Raw genomic sequence first — 18277 nt, 5'->3', positions numbered from 1 at the left:
AAATTGTTACCTTTATACTATGCATTGGAATCCCACTCACCGGTTCAGTTTGGTTTTTTTTTATGTTTTTGAAAGAAGTCTCTTATGCTCACCACAGCATCTGATCAAAAATACTGTAAAACATATTGTGAAATTTGATTACTAATGCAATTTTATTTCTTCATGTGATGACAAAGCTGAATTTTCATAAATACTTCAGTCTTCAGTGTCACATGATCCTTCAGAAAAATTATTCTAATATGCTGAAGAGGCTCAAGAAACATTTATTATTATTATCATCACTAAAACATTTCTAACCTCCCCAACTCAAAATTTTCTAGTGACTGGTCACATCTAAATTCTTCAATTGGTCCAAGTTAAATTCTGTAAATTATCAAATTAAATGTACAGAATTTCACTTGGGCCAATTGAAAAATTTAGATGTGACCAGTCACTAGAAAATTTTGAGTTGGGGAGGTTAGAAATTTTTCATATTGTATATTTTTTTAATGTATAGTTGCTGAAAAATAAAATAATATATATATATTTTGACCGGTATAGTGTAAGTTTATAAAAAGACCAATTACTCATCACATTTTCCATACAACACATTTAACACAGAGAGTGATTGTTCAATTTATTCTTTATATCTTTTTATTCATTTTTTAAAGCAACTTTTTCTTATTGTTCATTCCTTTTTTATTGTTATTTTCTTAAATGAATGGACTTATACATATCTTTTTTTCATGAACACGTAAAGCACTTGTGTTAAAAAAAAAGTAACTTAATGTATTATTTTCTATTCAAGAGATTTTCTTTGCAGATGAAAGTTGCTTATAACATTACTCCATAGATTTATGTTACATTTCTGCATAGATCCTATTGGCCCAACTCTATAGCCTTTAGGCTCTCTGAGTTTCTTATGCTGACTTTGTCAGATGTGCATGCACATATATTTTGCTGTGTAGTAAATTCACTCATCTGGTGTTCACGAGCAATAAGTATAATCTGGATTTATAACAGAGAAAAAATGGCTAAGCAGGCCGGGCAGCTGAGTGAAAAAAATAGTTCAATCTAAACTTCCTCTAAATATGGTCTGGAAAACAGGACTTTCCTACAACCTGACCACCTAGATCTGTAAACGCCATTCCTCGGGATAATGATACCAATAATAGAATCGGGACTGTTTAAGCTTATGCAAGCCTGAAAAGACACCAGGGAATAGTTTCTTAATCATTATTGTGCAGTTTAGGCATAGCCTACTGGCAAACCATAACACAAGACATTTTCTCAGAACTATGCTCTGGAAACTTTGTGTGATACTAAAGTTGTTAGAGGACGTCATAGTAATGATGTATATGAGAGAGAATTTAAAGTATAGGTGTGTATGTAGGTCAGGTTTTCACATTATTAATATATACTGTACACTAGTAATATCTTAAAAATACTTTTTTTTTTAAACAATTATTTATTTTCAACACTTTTATGTATGTCCTCAAAAACCTACAAACTTTTTTTGTTGGTGAATTTGGTACAGGCGGAAATTCGGACAACCCTCAAGTAACCAATATGGCGGCTCCCGGTGGAAGGTCGGTGTTATTCGTGTGCTTGGGTAAGAAAGATTATAAAATATCGCCAGACCTTCTCTAACTTGTGATGTTTAGACGGGAAGCTGATGAAGTAACATTTCAGCTGGAGGAAACCGTCAAACCTTCATCACCGTTTCAATCGATTTTTATTGGCCTCGTTCAGTGAATGAATCGTGAGCTGTATAGGATTAATAAACACTTCGTGTTAATGTTGGCGCTTAAAGCTACACTGTATGTATATTTTCAGCATTGATCACCCGTATGTTTATTCTCTTAAACATAGTTTTAGGCTAATACATTTTTTTTTCCACTTGCCCGGGGTGAGTCATGCTCAACACAAAAACTAGGCCTAATCCCATTTACTAAGGTTTACACATTTTCATAACGTTATTAGGGTAATTTTTATTATCCACTTTACAGTTTGCATAAAATTGTATTGTTATTTATGTATTTGGCTATTTTTATTTTATGGCAAGTAGTCAAGTAGCCTACATAAAATATATAAGTATACATTACTGTCAAAAGTTTGGTGTCAGAAATATATATATATCTTTTTTTTTTTTTTTGAAGAGATGAATACTTCAATTAGGCAAGAATGTGTTAAAGACTCATATTTCTGTTCTTTTGCTCTAATAATCAAAGAATCCTGAAAAAATAAATGTATCACTGTTTCCACATAAATATAAAACAGCACAACTGTTTTCAACATTGATAATAATAAGAAATGTTTCTTGAGCATCAGATCAGCATATTAGAATGATTTCTGAAGGATCATGTGACACTGAAGACTGGAGTGATGATGTGATACATTTTGTACATGTTTGTGTATATGGAATTTGGTCACATGTAAATTGTAATTTACATGGCATCTAAAGCAATACAATTCTTCCCTTTCCTCAATACCCAGGGAATATTTGCAGATCCCCAATTGCTGAGGCTGTTTTCAGGAAGATGGCCACAGACAGTGGGGTGGTGGACAAGGTATGTCACTGCTTGTGATGCTTCTTTTATTGAATGATGTATATATCAACATTTGGTCTTAGCTTGCAAAGACTATAAATAATCGCATGTGCTTCAGTGAATAGATTTCAACAGTACATCATCTTCTGGATGAATGTAATGTATCTGGTCTTAAAGTTCTAGCAGGTATGTAACAAAGTGACATTGGCACTCCAGAGCAAAAATCTCTGAACTACTTTTAGCCTAACACCTCATCTTCCCTTTGGATGAGTGTATCAGTGTCGTGATTATTTTTGTTTGCCAGATACACGTGCTCTTATGGAGATTTGACTTTATTACTGAGATTGCACAAGGGACAAACATGACATGTTGTTGTACAAAAAGTTTGACATGAGTCAAAAGATGAAATACAAAGAAATGGTTTCAGATTCATTCCAGCCTTAAAGTTCAAGGCCAGAAATATTCAAAAAAGAATACTTGGCCAACATGATCCGATTGTTCATGTAGTAACACACAGTATATATGGACCAAGTTCTTCAGATAAATGCTATTCTTCTGTTCTGTTCTGTTTGTGTGTATAATTTCATCATCATCATCAATGCTGTGTGTATGTGTGTCTTCAGTGGAGAATAGACAGTGCCGCCACGTCCACCTATGAGATCGGAAACCCCCCGGATCACCGTGGCCTGGCCTGCATGAAGAAACACGGCGTGTCCATGAGGCACGTGGCGCGGCAGGTACGGCGGGGTCCTGATTAGCACTTAGAACCGTGTTCTCTGTGTGTTACAGTGGGTTATAGACTCTGGTGCCACCTCAGATTGGAATATTGGCAGCGCTCCTGACGCCCGTGGTCTGGCCTGCCTCAGGAAACATGACATAGAGACAGATCACAGGGCACGACAGGTACTGCAGATGTGGGATTTTGTCTGTACATGTGATATCCACCTTATTTTACAACGCGGAAGTATGCTGTTTTCTCTGAATGTGTGAGATTTCCGGTATAGGTAAATATAACTAGAGGAATAACATTGAATTATTTGCACTACAAACCAGTGTGTTAATGAGAACGACAACAAGATACAATTCCATGATAACAAATAACAGTTTGCAATATAAAGCAGCATATATACCAAGCACAATATAACTGGAAGCTTTGCACATTCAAGTTAACGCTCTTACATTAAAAATAAGCTGGATAGATGTAGGAGAAAGAGTGCAAGAAGCTTTCAGCACAGTACTGATGTACAGTACGATGTTAATGACACATTGATCAAAATTTCACTAACTTCAGTCAGTGTTACTCATACGGAAACCTTGCAGATACACAAATAAAGCCAGTTTTGGCAAGAGAACTGGTGTGAGCATTCTCTAATCGTAATTTACAGCCAAAAGCACTTTATCTTTGTCACACACCATAGATGTTTTATCTTTCTTCCTTATTTTTAACTTCTTGCCTATAAATTGATTTTGACAGGCATCCGTGACTGCTGTTGACCCCTTCTTGACTCCATCTCCCTCTGTGTTTTCTGCCATATCTTGTACATTTCTTGAGGAAATTCTCCACAGAGTTTGTTGTTTTGAATTGGCTTCCAAATAGTGTTTGGTGTGTATTGTGATAAGACATGTTTGGTCCATAATGTATCACAAGCATATCTTTCATAGCACATACATAAATCAAAAAGAGATCAATTAAAAATAACTAACCTTCGTTTCAGGGAAGCGGTACTGGTGCTGTTGCTGGGTCCCACAGACAAACATATAAACTCCCGCTTTCACAGACAAGGCTTAAGCCTAGTCACAGACTAAAATGCATGTTTGAGCTGTTTTAACTGAAAGCAACTTGCACTGACATGTTAAAAAATATGTCTGTGCTATTGTTTTGTCTCGAGATGCACACACAAGTAATGTTTTTTTCTAAGGCATGTTTATCAAAGCTACTTATATCTCCTAATTGAACTAAGGCCTAATGTTGGCTTAATCTAAAGCCTGTTTTATGCTTCTGCGTCGAACTGCCGCCGTAGCTACGTCGTAGGCTGTGTGTAGCGCGCGTACCCTACGGCGTAACCTGACGTGCACCTCTCCAAAAATGTAACAACGCGTCAATTCTACGCGGACGCCAGCGCTGTGATTGGTCTGCCAGAACCCCTCCCTCGGGGTTTCACATGCTCCCTAGGTGCGCGTCAACGCGGACAACAACACAGAAGTATAAATTAAAACCAACACGTTGCCTACGGCGTATAGGCTCCGGCGTAGGTCCGACGCAGAAGTATAATGAGGCCTTAAGCCCTGTTTGTGAAACCAGGCCAAAGGCTTTTTTTTTTCTCAAGTAGTGGGGATTTTTCTGTTACTATGTGTGCAGGTTACTAAGTTACGCCAGTAGGTGGCAACAAGTGATTCTCTAACTCGAAATATTGTGACTCAAACGTAAGTTACTCGATGTTAACTTATTTATTGAACTGTTTTATAAAAACGTCACACTTGCAGTTGGTCTTAACATATGACATTCCTTGTTGATATTTGGAACAACAGCGCTCTTGCTCGTGTGATAGCCTATTGCTTAAAGTCCAACTGAAATCAAAATTGACCCTATTTACTTTGTTAGCGCATATTACTAGTCTTGTGGTGAACAATTAATCCGTGCAAGTTAAAGAATTTAATCTTTAATCAAAGTTTGAAAAGTTACTTCCGGTCTGGAATGGCGTTCCTTCTCTGATGACGTAGGTTTGACGGCTTGGTTTGGGAAACGCTTAACCACTCCCCTCAAATCGTTAGTCTGTAATGAGCGAGAGATGGAGAGGAGGAGCGCTAGAGTAAAACCCTGCCCTCTGTTCAATATTCCTTGTCACTGGGAAATACGTCACAACACTGGAGAAAAGTCGTTTGCAACTTCCGGTTCACGCAGACTTTAAATATGAATTACATAATTTAGTTTCAGGCAGATAGGGCAAATGAAGTGGCTGTAGTAGCTGAGCAGTGTGACAACAGTAAGCCCTAAGCCTAGGAAATGGTGCAGAAATCGGTGACCTAGAGAAATCTGTGACAAGATTTCAGTGACAAGATTTCAGTAACAATTCAGTGTTCGCACAAGAGCGCACCTTGCCCTTGTTCACATTATGGTGAGCACGGTCAATAAACAGTCGCGTCTAGTGAGAGGTGCGGTAAAACAAATGAATTCACTTCAAGCTGTCTGAGTGTTATTGTTTCTCTCTCATTATGATTGTACATTTTCTCTCTTTTAACCATTTTGATTATTCCACTAGTTTTAATTTAGTTTTATGTTGTTGGTCATCACAACCTAAATGGCTTCATTGAAACCTGTCAAACATAAGTTGGCTGCTGTATCACTTTGCCTGAAATATAGGCTTACATGGTCTGGCCTATTACTGACCTATTACTAAGAGAAACTGCAAACTCGCGTGCTTTCCACCCACAGATTCCAGCCGTCAGTCAGATATTCCAGTCATGTGGGCAAGCTTTAGCTCGGCCTTTAGAGGTCAGGTTCATACGGGGCTGTACGGAGCTGAGCTCACACTAAAGACATCTTTGTCCCGCTGACCTCACACAAATCAACAGCCCCCAATTATACTAGGAAACACATGTAGCCAAACAGGCGTCCCACCCCCCACCCCCCTCACACACACACGCACACACGTATGTGTTGTTCAAGATTTCAAGTTTTTGCTCTTTGTTGTTTTTGTAAATTGGAAACATAGATTTATATCATGGCTCACTCCGTGCAGTGGTGTCCCAGATGAATAATGTGTTCTTGCTCAATATATGCACGCATATATATGCAGCCACAGATGTGCTTTGATCCATTTCTCACCTCCATGTCTTGAGTGATGGGAGCGAATGTTCGAACAGGCAAAGACGGCACGTCTTCTCGTTCTCTGGCCTTTTGCTTATGTTCCATGGAACTTGTCCAAGCCAGCAATGTGCTCTTTTGGCTGCATATTTGCCTCTTTTGGTGAAAGACAGGAAGAATTAGAGATGAAAATGGAGAGAGGATATGGGGGAGGGGGGGGGGCTGTGGGCTGAAACCACTGGCCCGTGCTTAGTGGGTCACTGCATGGACAATGTGAATGAAGTGTTACATGGGTTACTTACACAGTCTTTCTGTTTGTTAGGTCACCAAAGATGACTTCATGACTTTTGACCACATCCTCTGCATGGACGATAGCAACTTGAGGTATGTGCATGGGTTCAATTGGGATTTTGGTGGTGGGATCCTAAATCTGGCTATTCTGATATCTTGTGTAAGATATGACACCCTCACCCCCACCCTCAAAAAACATTACCTATGAATGTATATGGTATGTGTGTGTGCATATATAAAGTTAGATATGTGCGCGTGTGTGTGTGTATATAAATAAATCAATCCTGTATGTATCAATCCTGTGTAGTCTTATATATGATCAACCACGCTCACCTCTGCATGCTTCTCTTTATGAGACAGATGGGTGCGATGTGTGTTTCAAGCTCCGCCTGGCTGCCTGTTTTTGATACTGTCAGTTACATGCTTGTCTCAGTGATTATGGCCGTTGTATTAAGACGTTTTGGTCGATCTGATCACAAGTAGACGAGGGAGACACATTCCTGTTTACACCTGTTGTTTTAATCCGTCTCTTTTGTCCACTTTCGACCTCTTCTGTACTGATTTCTTCAAGGTAAGGGTCTATGTATGGGCTTTTTTAGATCTTTCGATCTAATGTACGAAATAAGATCGCACAATTTACATATGAACGTGCCTAGAGAGGACGGAAAAACATACAGAGAGCAGCAACTTTCCTTTCTGCTCTGACAGCCACAAGACTACATTGGGTCTACACAAGACTACGCATTGGGTCAGTAGGTGGAGAGCAGGCGGACTTTTGCTGTTGTTCATACGCATTCGACCACGAGCATTTACACTGCGAAAGAAATCCAATCTAATGCGTTTTTACTACCTCTGGAAGTGGTCGAAAGTGGACAAGCTCAAAACGTTTTACACCCCGATTATTTATATTCAGAGGTGGACATTAACAAAGTACATTTACTTAAGTACCGTACTTATGTACACTTTTTTGAGTATCTGTACTTGAGTATTATTTTTTCTGGAAACTTTTTACTGTAACTTCACTACATTTGAAAGACAAATATGGTCCTATTTACTCCACTACATTTCTGTCAAGATCCTTGAGTAGAAAGTAGTAACGTCAGTCAGGGGATGTTTTTTTTTTCCATCTCTGAAACGTGATTGTTTTTTGCAGGTGACAGACAGCCTATCAGTAATCACTCTTGTAGGGTCACATGACGTGAAGTTCAGTGATTTCCCCATCATTTTCTTTGAACGCTATTCAACTGGTGGCAAAATGGATGAAAAGAGATCCTCGGCAGTATTGCTGTTGGGCATTTATACAGCTGTGGTTGTGTAGCTGGGTTTTTACAGTTTTACAGACCACTTGATTCAAATGTGCCTGAATGGATACACATATATGTGTACTTCTTTTGTTGGGGTGGGAGGATTGGCTGTCTTTTTTGTCAATTCAGTTGTTTCATTTCTATAGGTTTTATAACATTTTAAAAGCTCTGAAATACTACTAACTGGTAGGTGTATTTACTAGGACCTAGGTTACCTCAGAGGTGTAAGGTACTGTAAGTATTACATACAACAATAATAAAACAATGCATTGACATTTACTTTTAACTTTTGATACTTAAATATTTTTAAAACGAGTACTTCTGTACTTTTACTTGTAACGGAGTAATATTTGCCTAGTAGTATCTGTACTTTCACTCAAGTAAGGAAGTTGTATATTTTGTCCACCTCTGCTTATATTACTTGCTGCCATGTGTTTCTATTTCTGCCATGCATTTTCTTGTTTTATTGGTCTCAACTCGACAGTTTTAGGGAACATTTGCTGAGCATTTGAGAAAAGTGTGCTTCTCTTCGATTTGACAAGCTTCAAAGTGATGAGCAGCAACTTGGCCCTTGACATTTACCGTTCTGACATGAGAATGATGTTTGATATCGTGCAGAACTAAGTGAATGAATTATATCATGGATCTGTCAGCAGTCTGTGCGCGTACCATGAGTGGTATAATAAAGTAAAGGGCGCAGGAAGGTCTTTTTTCTTTATGGGGGGTGGGGAGGGGTATTCGGAATCACATGTTCCTGCTAGATCCAGTGCTTATTAAGAAGATTACTGAGTTCTTTAGATTCCTTGTCTTTTCTCTGTAGTTCCAGGTCTCCGCTTTTTCTCCGTTGCTCAGCACGACAGACTGACGCGATCTCAGAGTCAAGCTTTAGCGATGATTATCTGTCTTGGGTTAATCAAGATTGAAAATATACATGTGAGGTCATCAATTGTTGTATTTTTCCTGCTATATTTTGACATTATTATGTGAATGGGTGGTGTGCCTTAAAGGTTAAAGGTCTGAGCTGGTAATCCTACATAAAGGCCATAGGTTCAAACCTGGAAGGGATGATCTCTGAACTGGAGAGTTAATGAGACTCTTGGTCAAGATGCTGAACGACCAATTAGTAGGGCTGCACGATTTGGGGAAAATGTCATATTGCGATAATTGAGGTCAATATTGCGATTGCGATATAATAAACAAATGGTTTCATGAGTCAACTTGCTTGGGTCTCAAGGAAAATAAATGCACACACAGATTAGTGATAATCTGCCTAAAGAAAAAAGTTATTTAGTCAAGAGCAGTGAGTGTTTTTCTCTGTTCCCTTTGTTCTTTGATTAACTTTAGCGACAGATATAATTAGTGGCTACTGTGTACTGTCCCTTTAAGACCAGTCAGTCGCTGCTGTCAGAGACGCGGATCTCACACGCCTCATTCTCTCACGAGTCACAACTCTTCACGTTCATCATAAGACTACTCTTATGTTATGAAGATACTCGACAAAAAGACATTTTGGCATAATTGTGTGTGTTATTGTTCGTTCAAGCTCGAAAGAGAACTGTATTCTGGCATGCTGTTTTGTGCGCACGCACGATATTACCGCGAGTCTTTCTGTGCGTCACAGTCATGACATTCACAGGCAGCGCGTTCATTTTTGTCTAATCGCGCATGAATGGTTTAAAAGCATTTGCATGAATAAGAGCGAGATCATGTAACACTAGCCAAAGGATGCCAAAAATGAACAGATGCTGCGTTAATTGCGTTAACAGCGCTAATTTGTTTATTTAATATAAAATCGCAACATTTTGCGTCATATAATCGCGTAGGCTTGACATCGCGATAGCAATATGATTAGTCGTGCAGCACTACCAATTAGTTTAATAATCATTCAAACTTTTTTATGCCACTGACCCCCAGATATCGTTATCTTCTTGTGAGGTTAGGTACTCCCTTCCTAAAATTTAAAGGCAACTATATATTTTAACGTACTACCATTCAAAAGTTTGGGGTCGGTAAGATTTGTAATGTTTTTAAAGTCTCATGCTCACCAAGGCACAGAAATTCAGCAAAAGAAAATGCTGAATAAAAACAGTAATGTAGTGAAATATTATTACAATTTAGAACAACACTTTTCAATTTGAATACATTTTAAAACGTAATTTATTCCTTTGCCAAGCTGAATTTTCAGCATCATTACTCCAGTCTTCATGTCACATGATCCTTCTGATATGCTGAATTTTTTTTTTATTATTATGATCAATGTTTAAAACAATTGTGGGTTTTTGATGAATGGAAAGTTAAAAAATCTGAGCATTTATTTTAAATAGATATATTTTGTAACATTATAAATGTCTTAAATATAAATTTAATACATCCTTGCTGAATAAAAAAGGCTGTCAATAGAATAAAATATTTTTGATTAAATATATATCCATCCTGAATTAAACAGTAATGTCAAATTTGGTGCATTTGATGCACTTTTTAAATATATTTATCTGTATTATTTTATTTTCTCTTCAGTTTGAAAAAACATATTTCAAACAACCCACAGACTAGTTTGAAGATATATAGTTTTGTATATTCCTAGTGATTATTGTTTGTTTTTAATAGTCTCGTCATTCATGATTAACCACATGAGCTATCAGTACCTTGGCGTTGTTATGTGTGTTGTTATGAGTAATTTATTTAGATTTTTTCAGCTGTGTGTGTGTGTGTGTGTGTGTGTGTGTGTGTGTGTGTGTGTGTGTGTGTGTTGCAACATCCTGGTCCTGGGAGACTTGCAGAAAGAACAGACAGTTCCTGTCAAGTTTCATTTGCGCTTAAATCATATTTGTGAATGAATCTGGAAGAATTTAAGAAATCGCACCATTGATATGATTATGCACCAGTTCATTGGCTGCACAGGATCTAAGCTGTGTGTACTGTTTTCTTACAGAGATCTGAACAAGAAGGCAAGCAGCATAAAAAACAGCAAAGCCAAGATTGAGCTGCTGGGCTCCTACGATCCTGAAAAACAGCTTATTATCCAAGATCCGTACTATGTAAGTGTACACACATGCACACAGCAAGATCTGTGCCAAACCCTGGTCATCTATTGCCAAATACTCAATGAAAGTAGCCAAAGGCCCAAAATAAAATGAAGAAACCTGTTTTTATATTATATTAGGCTATATTATCATTATTTATAGATATTATGAAAGATCCAATCAATTGGACATATGCCTCAGAATCCTATGGTCTAAGAACATATTGTGAGTTTATATGACGTCTTAGGGTTCATGTTCATCCCATAATCGCGACTCCAGCTGTCTAGTGTGCGAACCGTTTCAAATCAACCTAGCGATGTTAGATCATTTGGATGTTTCCCACAATCATCACTTCCTTTTCACATTCGTCTTAAAAATGTAATCATTGTTTGGAAGGAGGATTCTTGTGATTCATGATGATTCATAATTTCACATTTTGTATATTGCTTTTTTGGATATTGAAATACTTCTATCCCTGCTTAATAGACAAAGAGAACGTAAGGTTAATTTTTTAGAAAACACTGTGGCACTATTGAAACATTGCTCTTTTTGTGCATCCTGACCAGTCCGACATTGACAAACAGCAGTAGCTTGACTAATGGTGTGAGTTTGTGGCCAGGACTATTGCTAATATGTATTTTTGATGATTATATTTGATAGGACTTCTTAAAAAATGTAATCGCACCTTTTTGTGTGATTAATCGCAAAATTAGACATACACCATCTTGTTTAACACGTTCATTTTGCCATCATTTGCTCTATCCAGCAAAGTAAACAATCAGATTGAAGGGTGATTCATAAGGTAAATCTTTCCAAAAAAAAGGACATTTTAAGACTTCAAAAGGATACCAAATAACCAAATGTTATAAGGAGTCCGTTTAATTTATAAATGCATGCACACAAAAGCACACATGAAGTAATTTTTTTTTTTTTAATTCAATGTAAAGTATGTGTACAGTGCATCAGCAAAGAGCTTGTCTACATTTTAGTCAAGTTACAATACTGAACAGAACCACATGTAAATGCCAAAAAAAATCTAATCCAACCGCCTTGACCTGACCGCATATGCCTACTACAATACACAGATCCATTCAGAATTACTAAACATAGCAACATACATCAACATACATATCATCTGGCCTAGGATGTTTTGACGTTCCGTTCAGTCTGTATTTCACACAGTGCACTTCAGAAACAATCACAGAACATGACAGAGAATGTGTTTTAAAGCGAAACACACTTTAATGAATAATTCACTGAAAACTAGCTGCGAGTCACTAATCTCTCTGCCATCTCTGATGTAGTCAGCCTGGGTTTTTTTACATTAGCGCGGAGTGATAAACTCCCGACTTCTAAGATCATCAAGGCGCAAGCACGTTAATGACACAATTTCACGTGCTTCGGTAAGTTACTTGGCGTTATTTGCTTTAATTTAGTGCATTAAGGGTTTTAAATGAATCGCATACGTTAACGCTGACAGTCCTAATTTTTTATAATTTTATTTTTAAATTATACACATTTTATTGGTGTGTGTTGTGGTTGGTTGAGGGTTGTTGATCGTGTAAAGAAAACTTTTTGGGAATGCTGCAAGCTGCTTATTTGGTTGTGGTGTGCTTGGATAAATGCATAATCATGTACTTATGCAATAAATTAGCCAATAAATCATGTCCTCAGTCTAGATCTTTTCAGAAAAGATGAAAATTTGATGCATTGTGTGGTCCTGGCCCCTGACTGATGTTTAAGAATGAGGATTCCTCAGTGGATATCTGTGTGTGTTTAAGGCGTACTCCATTTGCAGAGTTTCTGCAAACTGTCAACACTCACTGGATATTAATGTCTTGTGGGTGAGGACAGCTTTTAAGGAATACTTCAGTCAAAAATGAAAATTCAGTCCTCGTGTCATTCAAAGCCTGTATTTCTTCCTTGGATCACAAAAAAAGAGGATTTCTTTTAAGGAGCCTCCATACAGTTTCAGTGATTTGGGCTGAGGCTTTCAAACTTATAATACAAATAAACTTTACAAATAATTCCTTATGACTCATGCTTGAGGAACAGACAAATAAAATGATGTACTACTGATACACTTGAATGCAGTTGAACTGAAGAGCCAGATCAGTCTGATTCGTGAACGATTGATTCGGTTGAAAAGTTTTCATTGAAAATGGCTTATGTTGAAGTTTCTTAAACCAGATCAAGATTTTCAGTGAATAATGACTTAAATTTGGACTGTTCCTCACAAAGTTATTATACAGTATTAGAAGACTTTGAATGTAGATAAAAAATTGGATCGACCACTTTTATGGTGCTTTTGCATTCTTTTTGAAGCTTGAGAACTTTAGCCTTCCTTCAATTGTTATTGCATGGAAAAGAGTGTCGACATTATCCAATAATCTCCTTTTGTGTTTCATGGAGGAAAGAGTCACATGGCTTTGCAACAGCATGCGGTGAATAAATTACGATAAAATTGCAGCTTGTTTTGGGTGATGTATCTCTTTAACAATTAGGCCAAAAACTCTGGATAAATCTGTATGCGTTCAATGTTTGTTGAAATAAAGCCAATGTAAGAGTATTATTAAGTGTATTAAAAAGGGATGTTTAGTGTCACAACATGTCACAAACACCCAAGTATGACATAAAAGTTATTAGCCAACAGATAAAACCTCAAAACTGATGTTTGGAAGGGAGCAGTGTCCGATTATGAGAGATGATAGGGAGGGAAAGGTTGAGTGTGTTGAGAAATAGAAATTGGAAAGCCCCTGACGGGCCACCCCATCTGAGATCATTAGCATTCACCCCTCCAGATACTGTCAGGTCATCCCGCTCTCACCACCAGCTCTCCAAGCCACATCTGTGAAGTTCAGCAAACTCGCTTTTAGGTGAGAAGGTGTCTAAGGGCTGATTAAGGACACATTGTGAAGATGTTTCACTAGGCTGAAGGCTTCCAGAACATGTGTGTCGCAGCCATTCTGAGGTTGTTGAAGATTATCCTTGGCATGCTGAAAGGTGTAAAGTTGTATGTTTCCTTTCTTGTATTTCTTCATGGCAGACAACCAGCTGGCTGAATTGTGTAGGTCTTTCTGCCAGTGCAGAATAGGAAACTGGCCTGTACGCTGTGCTATGTTTGCTGTGCGCTCCAATTCGCCAGCCAAATGCTTAGGGCTGCCCCAGACTAAAGATTTTTCTAGTCGACTAGTAGTCACTTGTTAGACGTTTAGGATATTAATTGAATTATTACAGAGATATACTAAACCATTATAGTGAGCATTTCAAATTTTGGATTATGAATGGGTCAGAAAAAACAGATGAACATTCTGAACATTTTAAAGTCCCCCTGTGGTGAAAATCAAGTTTTTAATGTTGTTTATGTCTATGTGATGTTTTTAATATGCTTTAAGACAAACCATGTGCAAATTCATGAATCAACACCCATTGCTGAGTATTTTCTCCTTAAAACTGCAGTGAACCAGACAGTCTCAAAAACACGGTTTGAAATCACTGGTGTTTGTCAAACCGTTTGTTGGTGAGTGAGTGGAGGTGGGGCTAATTTGCATATTCATAGAATCTTGAATACTAAATAAGGCCAGGGTGTAGTGTTACATTCAAGCTATTTTAAAGCATGAAAAAACATTTAAATATGTCATTTCGGTGATCAAAGATGAGTTTTAAGGGATAAAATTGAATGACTACAGGAGGACTTTAACAATATAATAACAAACTAGTGTTTTCTGAGTCAGTGTCCGCTGCAAAGATGAAGTTGACAGTTCTGACTTGCCATCTCCATAGATGGGATAAGGATGCGCCTTTAGAGAGAAATTCACGTTAAAGCGATAGTTCACCCAAAAAGGAAAATTAGCCCATGATTTACTCACCCTCAAGCCATCCTAGGTGTATATGACATTCTTCTTTCAGACGAATACAATCGGAGTTATATTAAAAAATGTCCTGGCTCTTCCAAGCTTTATAATGCCAGTGAATGTCTGGTTTCTGTTTTGAAGTCCATAAAGTGCATCCATCCATGATAAAAGTAATCCACACAGCTCAGGGGGGTTAATAGGGGGGTTAATAAAGGCCTTCTGAAGTGAAGCGATGCATCAGTCTAAGAAAAATATCAACATTTAAAACTTTATCGACTAAAATAACTAGCTTCCGACAGCCGTACGCAACGACTTACGGCGAAAGAGTAACCCTTGACCTGATGCATGATGCATTGACGAACCCGGGAGTGCAGAGGATAGAGCAAAACAAAACACCATTCACGAATTAGAAGTCTAAAACGAGAATTTTTAAAGAGAAATGTGGGAGGAGCTTGAGTTTGTTGCCCATTCCGTTTGTTTGAACCGCGCGAGGTGTCAAAGCTTTAGGCTACTCCTACGTCATACATCGTCAAGTGTTAAGGCCATTGCACACTGAGTCTGAAATTTTCGTATGCGTTTTTTCGTGTTCGTCAGCAGTAAAATTCGTCACGCACAGAAACCTTGCACACTGAGTCCGATGCGTATTTATTAAACCTTTGCGGAAAAAAAACGCAAAAAATACTAAATGGATTCGTCAAGCAGTGAGGATGAATTTGTTGCCCTCTTTCTTCTTAAAAAGAGAATAAGAAAGAGGAAATATTGGGTCCATTATTTGCGAGTTGCGAAATTATCCCAAACGATTCAAAATTTACCTCAGAATGTCAGTGGAACAGTTTGATGCTTTGCTAGCGATACTGGAGCCACATATTAAAAAGAAGACCACCAATTTCCGTGAACCAGTCGATCCTGAACAGAAACTGGCAGTATGTCTATGGACGGACACACACACGCACACACGCGGCCGGCAGAAGCGCTGGGCAGACAGAACAGCTGTATACAGGTTATATTTTATTCAGTGTCTTTGTAATCCGCATTTTGTTTTTCATACAGTACTTGTGCTGCGAGACGAAGTGTATCAACTTGTCAGACGTCATTCTGGATTTTGTCGTTCGCCTGTACGGTGGCTCTGAATTTTCAAAAAACCTCACAAAACACTGGCTGTGGATGCGAAAAACGCAGAAAATCGAACCCAATCCGAATTTTTTTTTTACGGACGAAAGTTTCGTAGACAGTGTGCAAGCATGATTGACATAACGTGAGGTCGATTTTTTTTTTTTACGTGCGAAAATTTCAGATGCGAATTTCGGACTCGGTGTGCAATGGCCTTTAGTCTTTTGGCGCAAGTCGACTTGCGTAGGCCGTCTGCCAGAAGCTAGTTATTTTAGTCGATAACGTTTTAAACGTGGATATTTTTCTTAGACGGCTGCATCGCTTCCCTTCAGAAGGCCTTTTTTAACCGTGTGGACTTTTATCATGGATGGATGCACTTTATAGACTTCAAAACAGAAACCGGCCATTCACTGGCATTATAAAGCTTGGAAGAGCCAGGACATTTTTTGAGAAATTCTGATTATATTCGTCTGAAAGAAGAATGTCATATACACGTAGGGTGGCATGAGGGTGAGTAAATTATGGGCTAATTTTCATTTTTGGGTAATTTTCCGTAAATACCCCTTTAAGTTAAACTACTAATTTAGCTTCCACACTCCTCACGAACACTTGGATATGCGCCTAATACTAGCGCACATTTATTTAGGTTAACGTAAAGGGAGCGGCCATGTAAAGCGGCTACTACTTGCATGGTTTACATGATAAGCCACGTTTGAGGTCGATGAATAATAGGCGAACATTTGGATTTCCTGCCCTACATAACACATGGACCAGTCGTGTTATGATCTGTCTGTCACGGACTGCGTGACTTTGCCAATTCCTGTGGACTAACCAACTAGTTAAAATTTGGTCGACTAAGCCTCTTCTTGTCGACTATTAGGGGGCAGCCCTGTAATTGCTCTTACGGTGATGCTCATTCTACAGATAGGCCTAGATTAATTTTTTTTGTTTTGATCTCCCAAGATTCAATTGTTACAGAAAATGTGGTCTGTTGAGTGCAGTGTCTTTAGATAGGGATGGTATTGTGTGTGTTCACAGAAGATCGACAGCTATTTTGGCTTTTGAACTTCTCAGACTGGGCTAATAGAAGAAACCAATTGTGCGAAACAGTGTTGTTATTGTTTACTATATCTATTTAAAACTTAAAAATGTGAAATGTTGCCTTGTCAACTAACTGAAATAAGTTTGAAGTTGAAGTACTAAAATGACTGAAGCTTAAACTGTAATAAACTGTAATATAAAAAAATTTAAGCTAAATAGAAAAAAATAAAATGACTAAAACTAAAAATATATACAAACGCCAATTTTAAAATATGACTAAATATTATAACAGTATATTAAAAATACTAAAATAGCACTGATGTGATATATATTTTATCTGTTCTCCATATTGTTGTTATTCCATATTGCAGTCAATGGCAGCCTATATAAATCTAATTTCCTCTATTTTTACATGTACATATTTAGCTTTGCTTTCATCTAACTTAAACTTAAACACTTAAACTTAATCTTTAAAAATGCTAATAATTTAATAACACAGTTAAATGTGTTCTGTAGCAAATCTCAGAAGAAATATATATTGTTCATACATTATAATGTTGTGATGTCTAAGCACATTTGTAGCATTAATGACTGTAACTAAAATGACTGATTTTAGTTTTTTAGTGTTGTTGTTGTTGTTTATATAGACAGATTAATTCTATTGGCCAGTATTGTAATACTTGTGCAGCTCCACTGTTTGCCAATAATAAAACAATCTGACAACAGTAGTTCATAGGTATTACTTTTAAGCTCAAATTAGGCACAAAAAGTATTGTTTCAGTTCAGTCATACTAAAGTATTTTAGAGAAAAAACACTGGCAGTAAATTAGGGCTAAATATGCTCATAACCAATTATCAAGACATTTCAGCTGTGCTGTCTTTAATCTGGTGTCTTTAATGGTTTCTGTTTGTTTTTGCTCACAGGGGAGTGATAAAGACTTCGAGACGGTGTATGAACAGTGTGCGAGGTGCTGCAAAGTCTTCCTGGAGCAGCACTCATAACACACACACACACACACACACACACACACACACACACAAACACACAACGACCATCCTCTGGAACCCTTCAACGCCTCATCATGAGAAATTCACATATAAATATCTGATTGAAACATTCTTTAAGTGTCTTCATAAGCGAAGCACGCAAGCCAAATGATAGCAGCATATAGAGAAGCACTTTGTCTTAACTGTAAAATAAGTTGTCATAGGATGCTTGTGTGAGCAGCTGTAAACTGCTTCTGTTGACCATACTCTCTGAAAAGGGTAAATTCACCAAAATAAACCGGCAAAAAATGCTGAAATTACTTTCGCATGAAAT

The 18277-nt window shown here is 37.6% G+C and overlaps 1 protein-coding gene across 2 annotated transcripts; it reads left to right on the top strand.

Annotated features, from left to right (window-relative positions):
• The first annotated feature begins 1217 nt into the window (after window positions 1-1217).
• Window positions 1218-18273, top strand: acp1 (acid phosphatase 1). 2 transcript variants are annotated; one of them, XM_084427819.1, is made up of 7 exons: window positions 1218-1360; window positions 1517-1591; window positions 2476-2549; window positions 3152-3265; window positions 6656-6717; window positions 10861-10966; window positions 17881-18273. In XM_084427819.1, exons 2-7 carry the CDS (start codon window positions 1549-1551, stop codon window positions 17956-17958), a joined length of 477 nt encoding a protein of 158 aa, XP_084283945.1. In that variant the 5' UTR covers window positions 1218-1360; window positions 1517-1548; the 3' UTR covers window positions 17959-18273. The 2 variants fall into 2 exon arrangements, with proteins under 2 accessions (XP_084283945.1, XP_084283946.1); XM_084427820.1 differs by lacking the exons at window positions 1218-1360; window positions 3152-3265 and adding an exon at window positions 3318-3431.
• Window positions 18274-18277: the final 4 nt, after the last annotated feature.

The sequence above is a fragment of the Rutilus rutilus genome (assembly GCF_951802725.1).
Source record: "Rutilus rutilus genome assembly, chromosome: 13".
Lineage (NCBI taxonomy): Eukaryota > Metazoa > Chordata > Actinopteri > Cypriniformes > Leuciscidae > Rutilus > Rutilus rutilus.
This window is presented reverse-complemented; position numbering and strand designations above follow the sequence as displayed.

Bases quoted from the DNA above. Each gene is read 5' to 3' on its own strand.
- acp1 (XM_084427819.1), top strand. From the start codon at position 1,549: ATGGCGGCTCCCGGTGGAAGGTCGGTGTTATTCGTGTGCTTGG. The intron at 2,550-3,151 runs GTATGTCACTGC...GTGTGTCTTCAG, and splicing joins ACAGTGGGGTGGTGGACAAG to TGGAGAATAGACAGTGCCGC. The intron at 10,967-17,880 runs GTAAGTGTACAC...TTTTGCTCACAG, and splicing joins TTATCCAAGATCCGTACTAT to GGGAGTGATAAAGACTTCGA.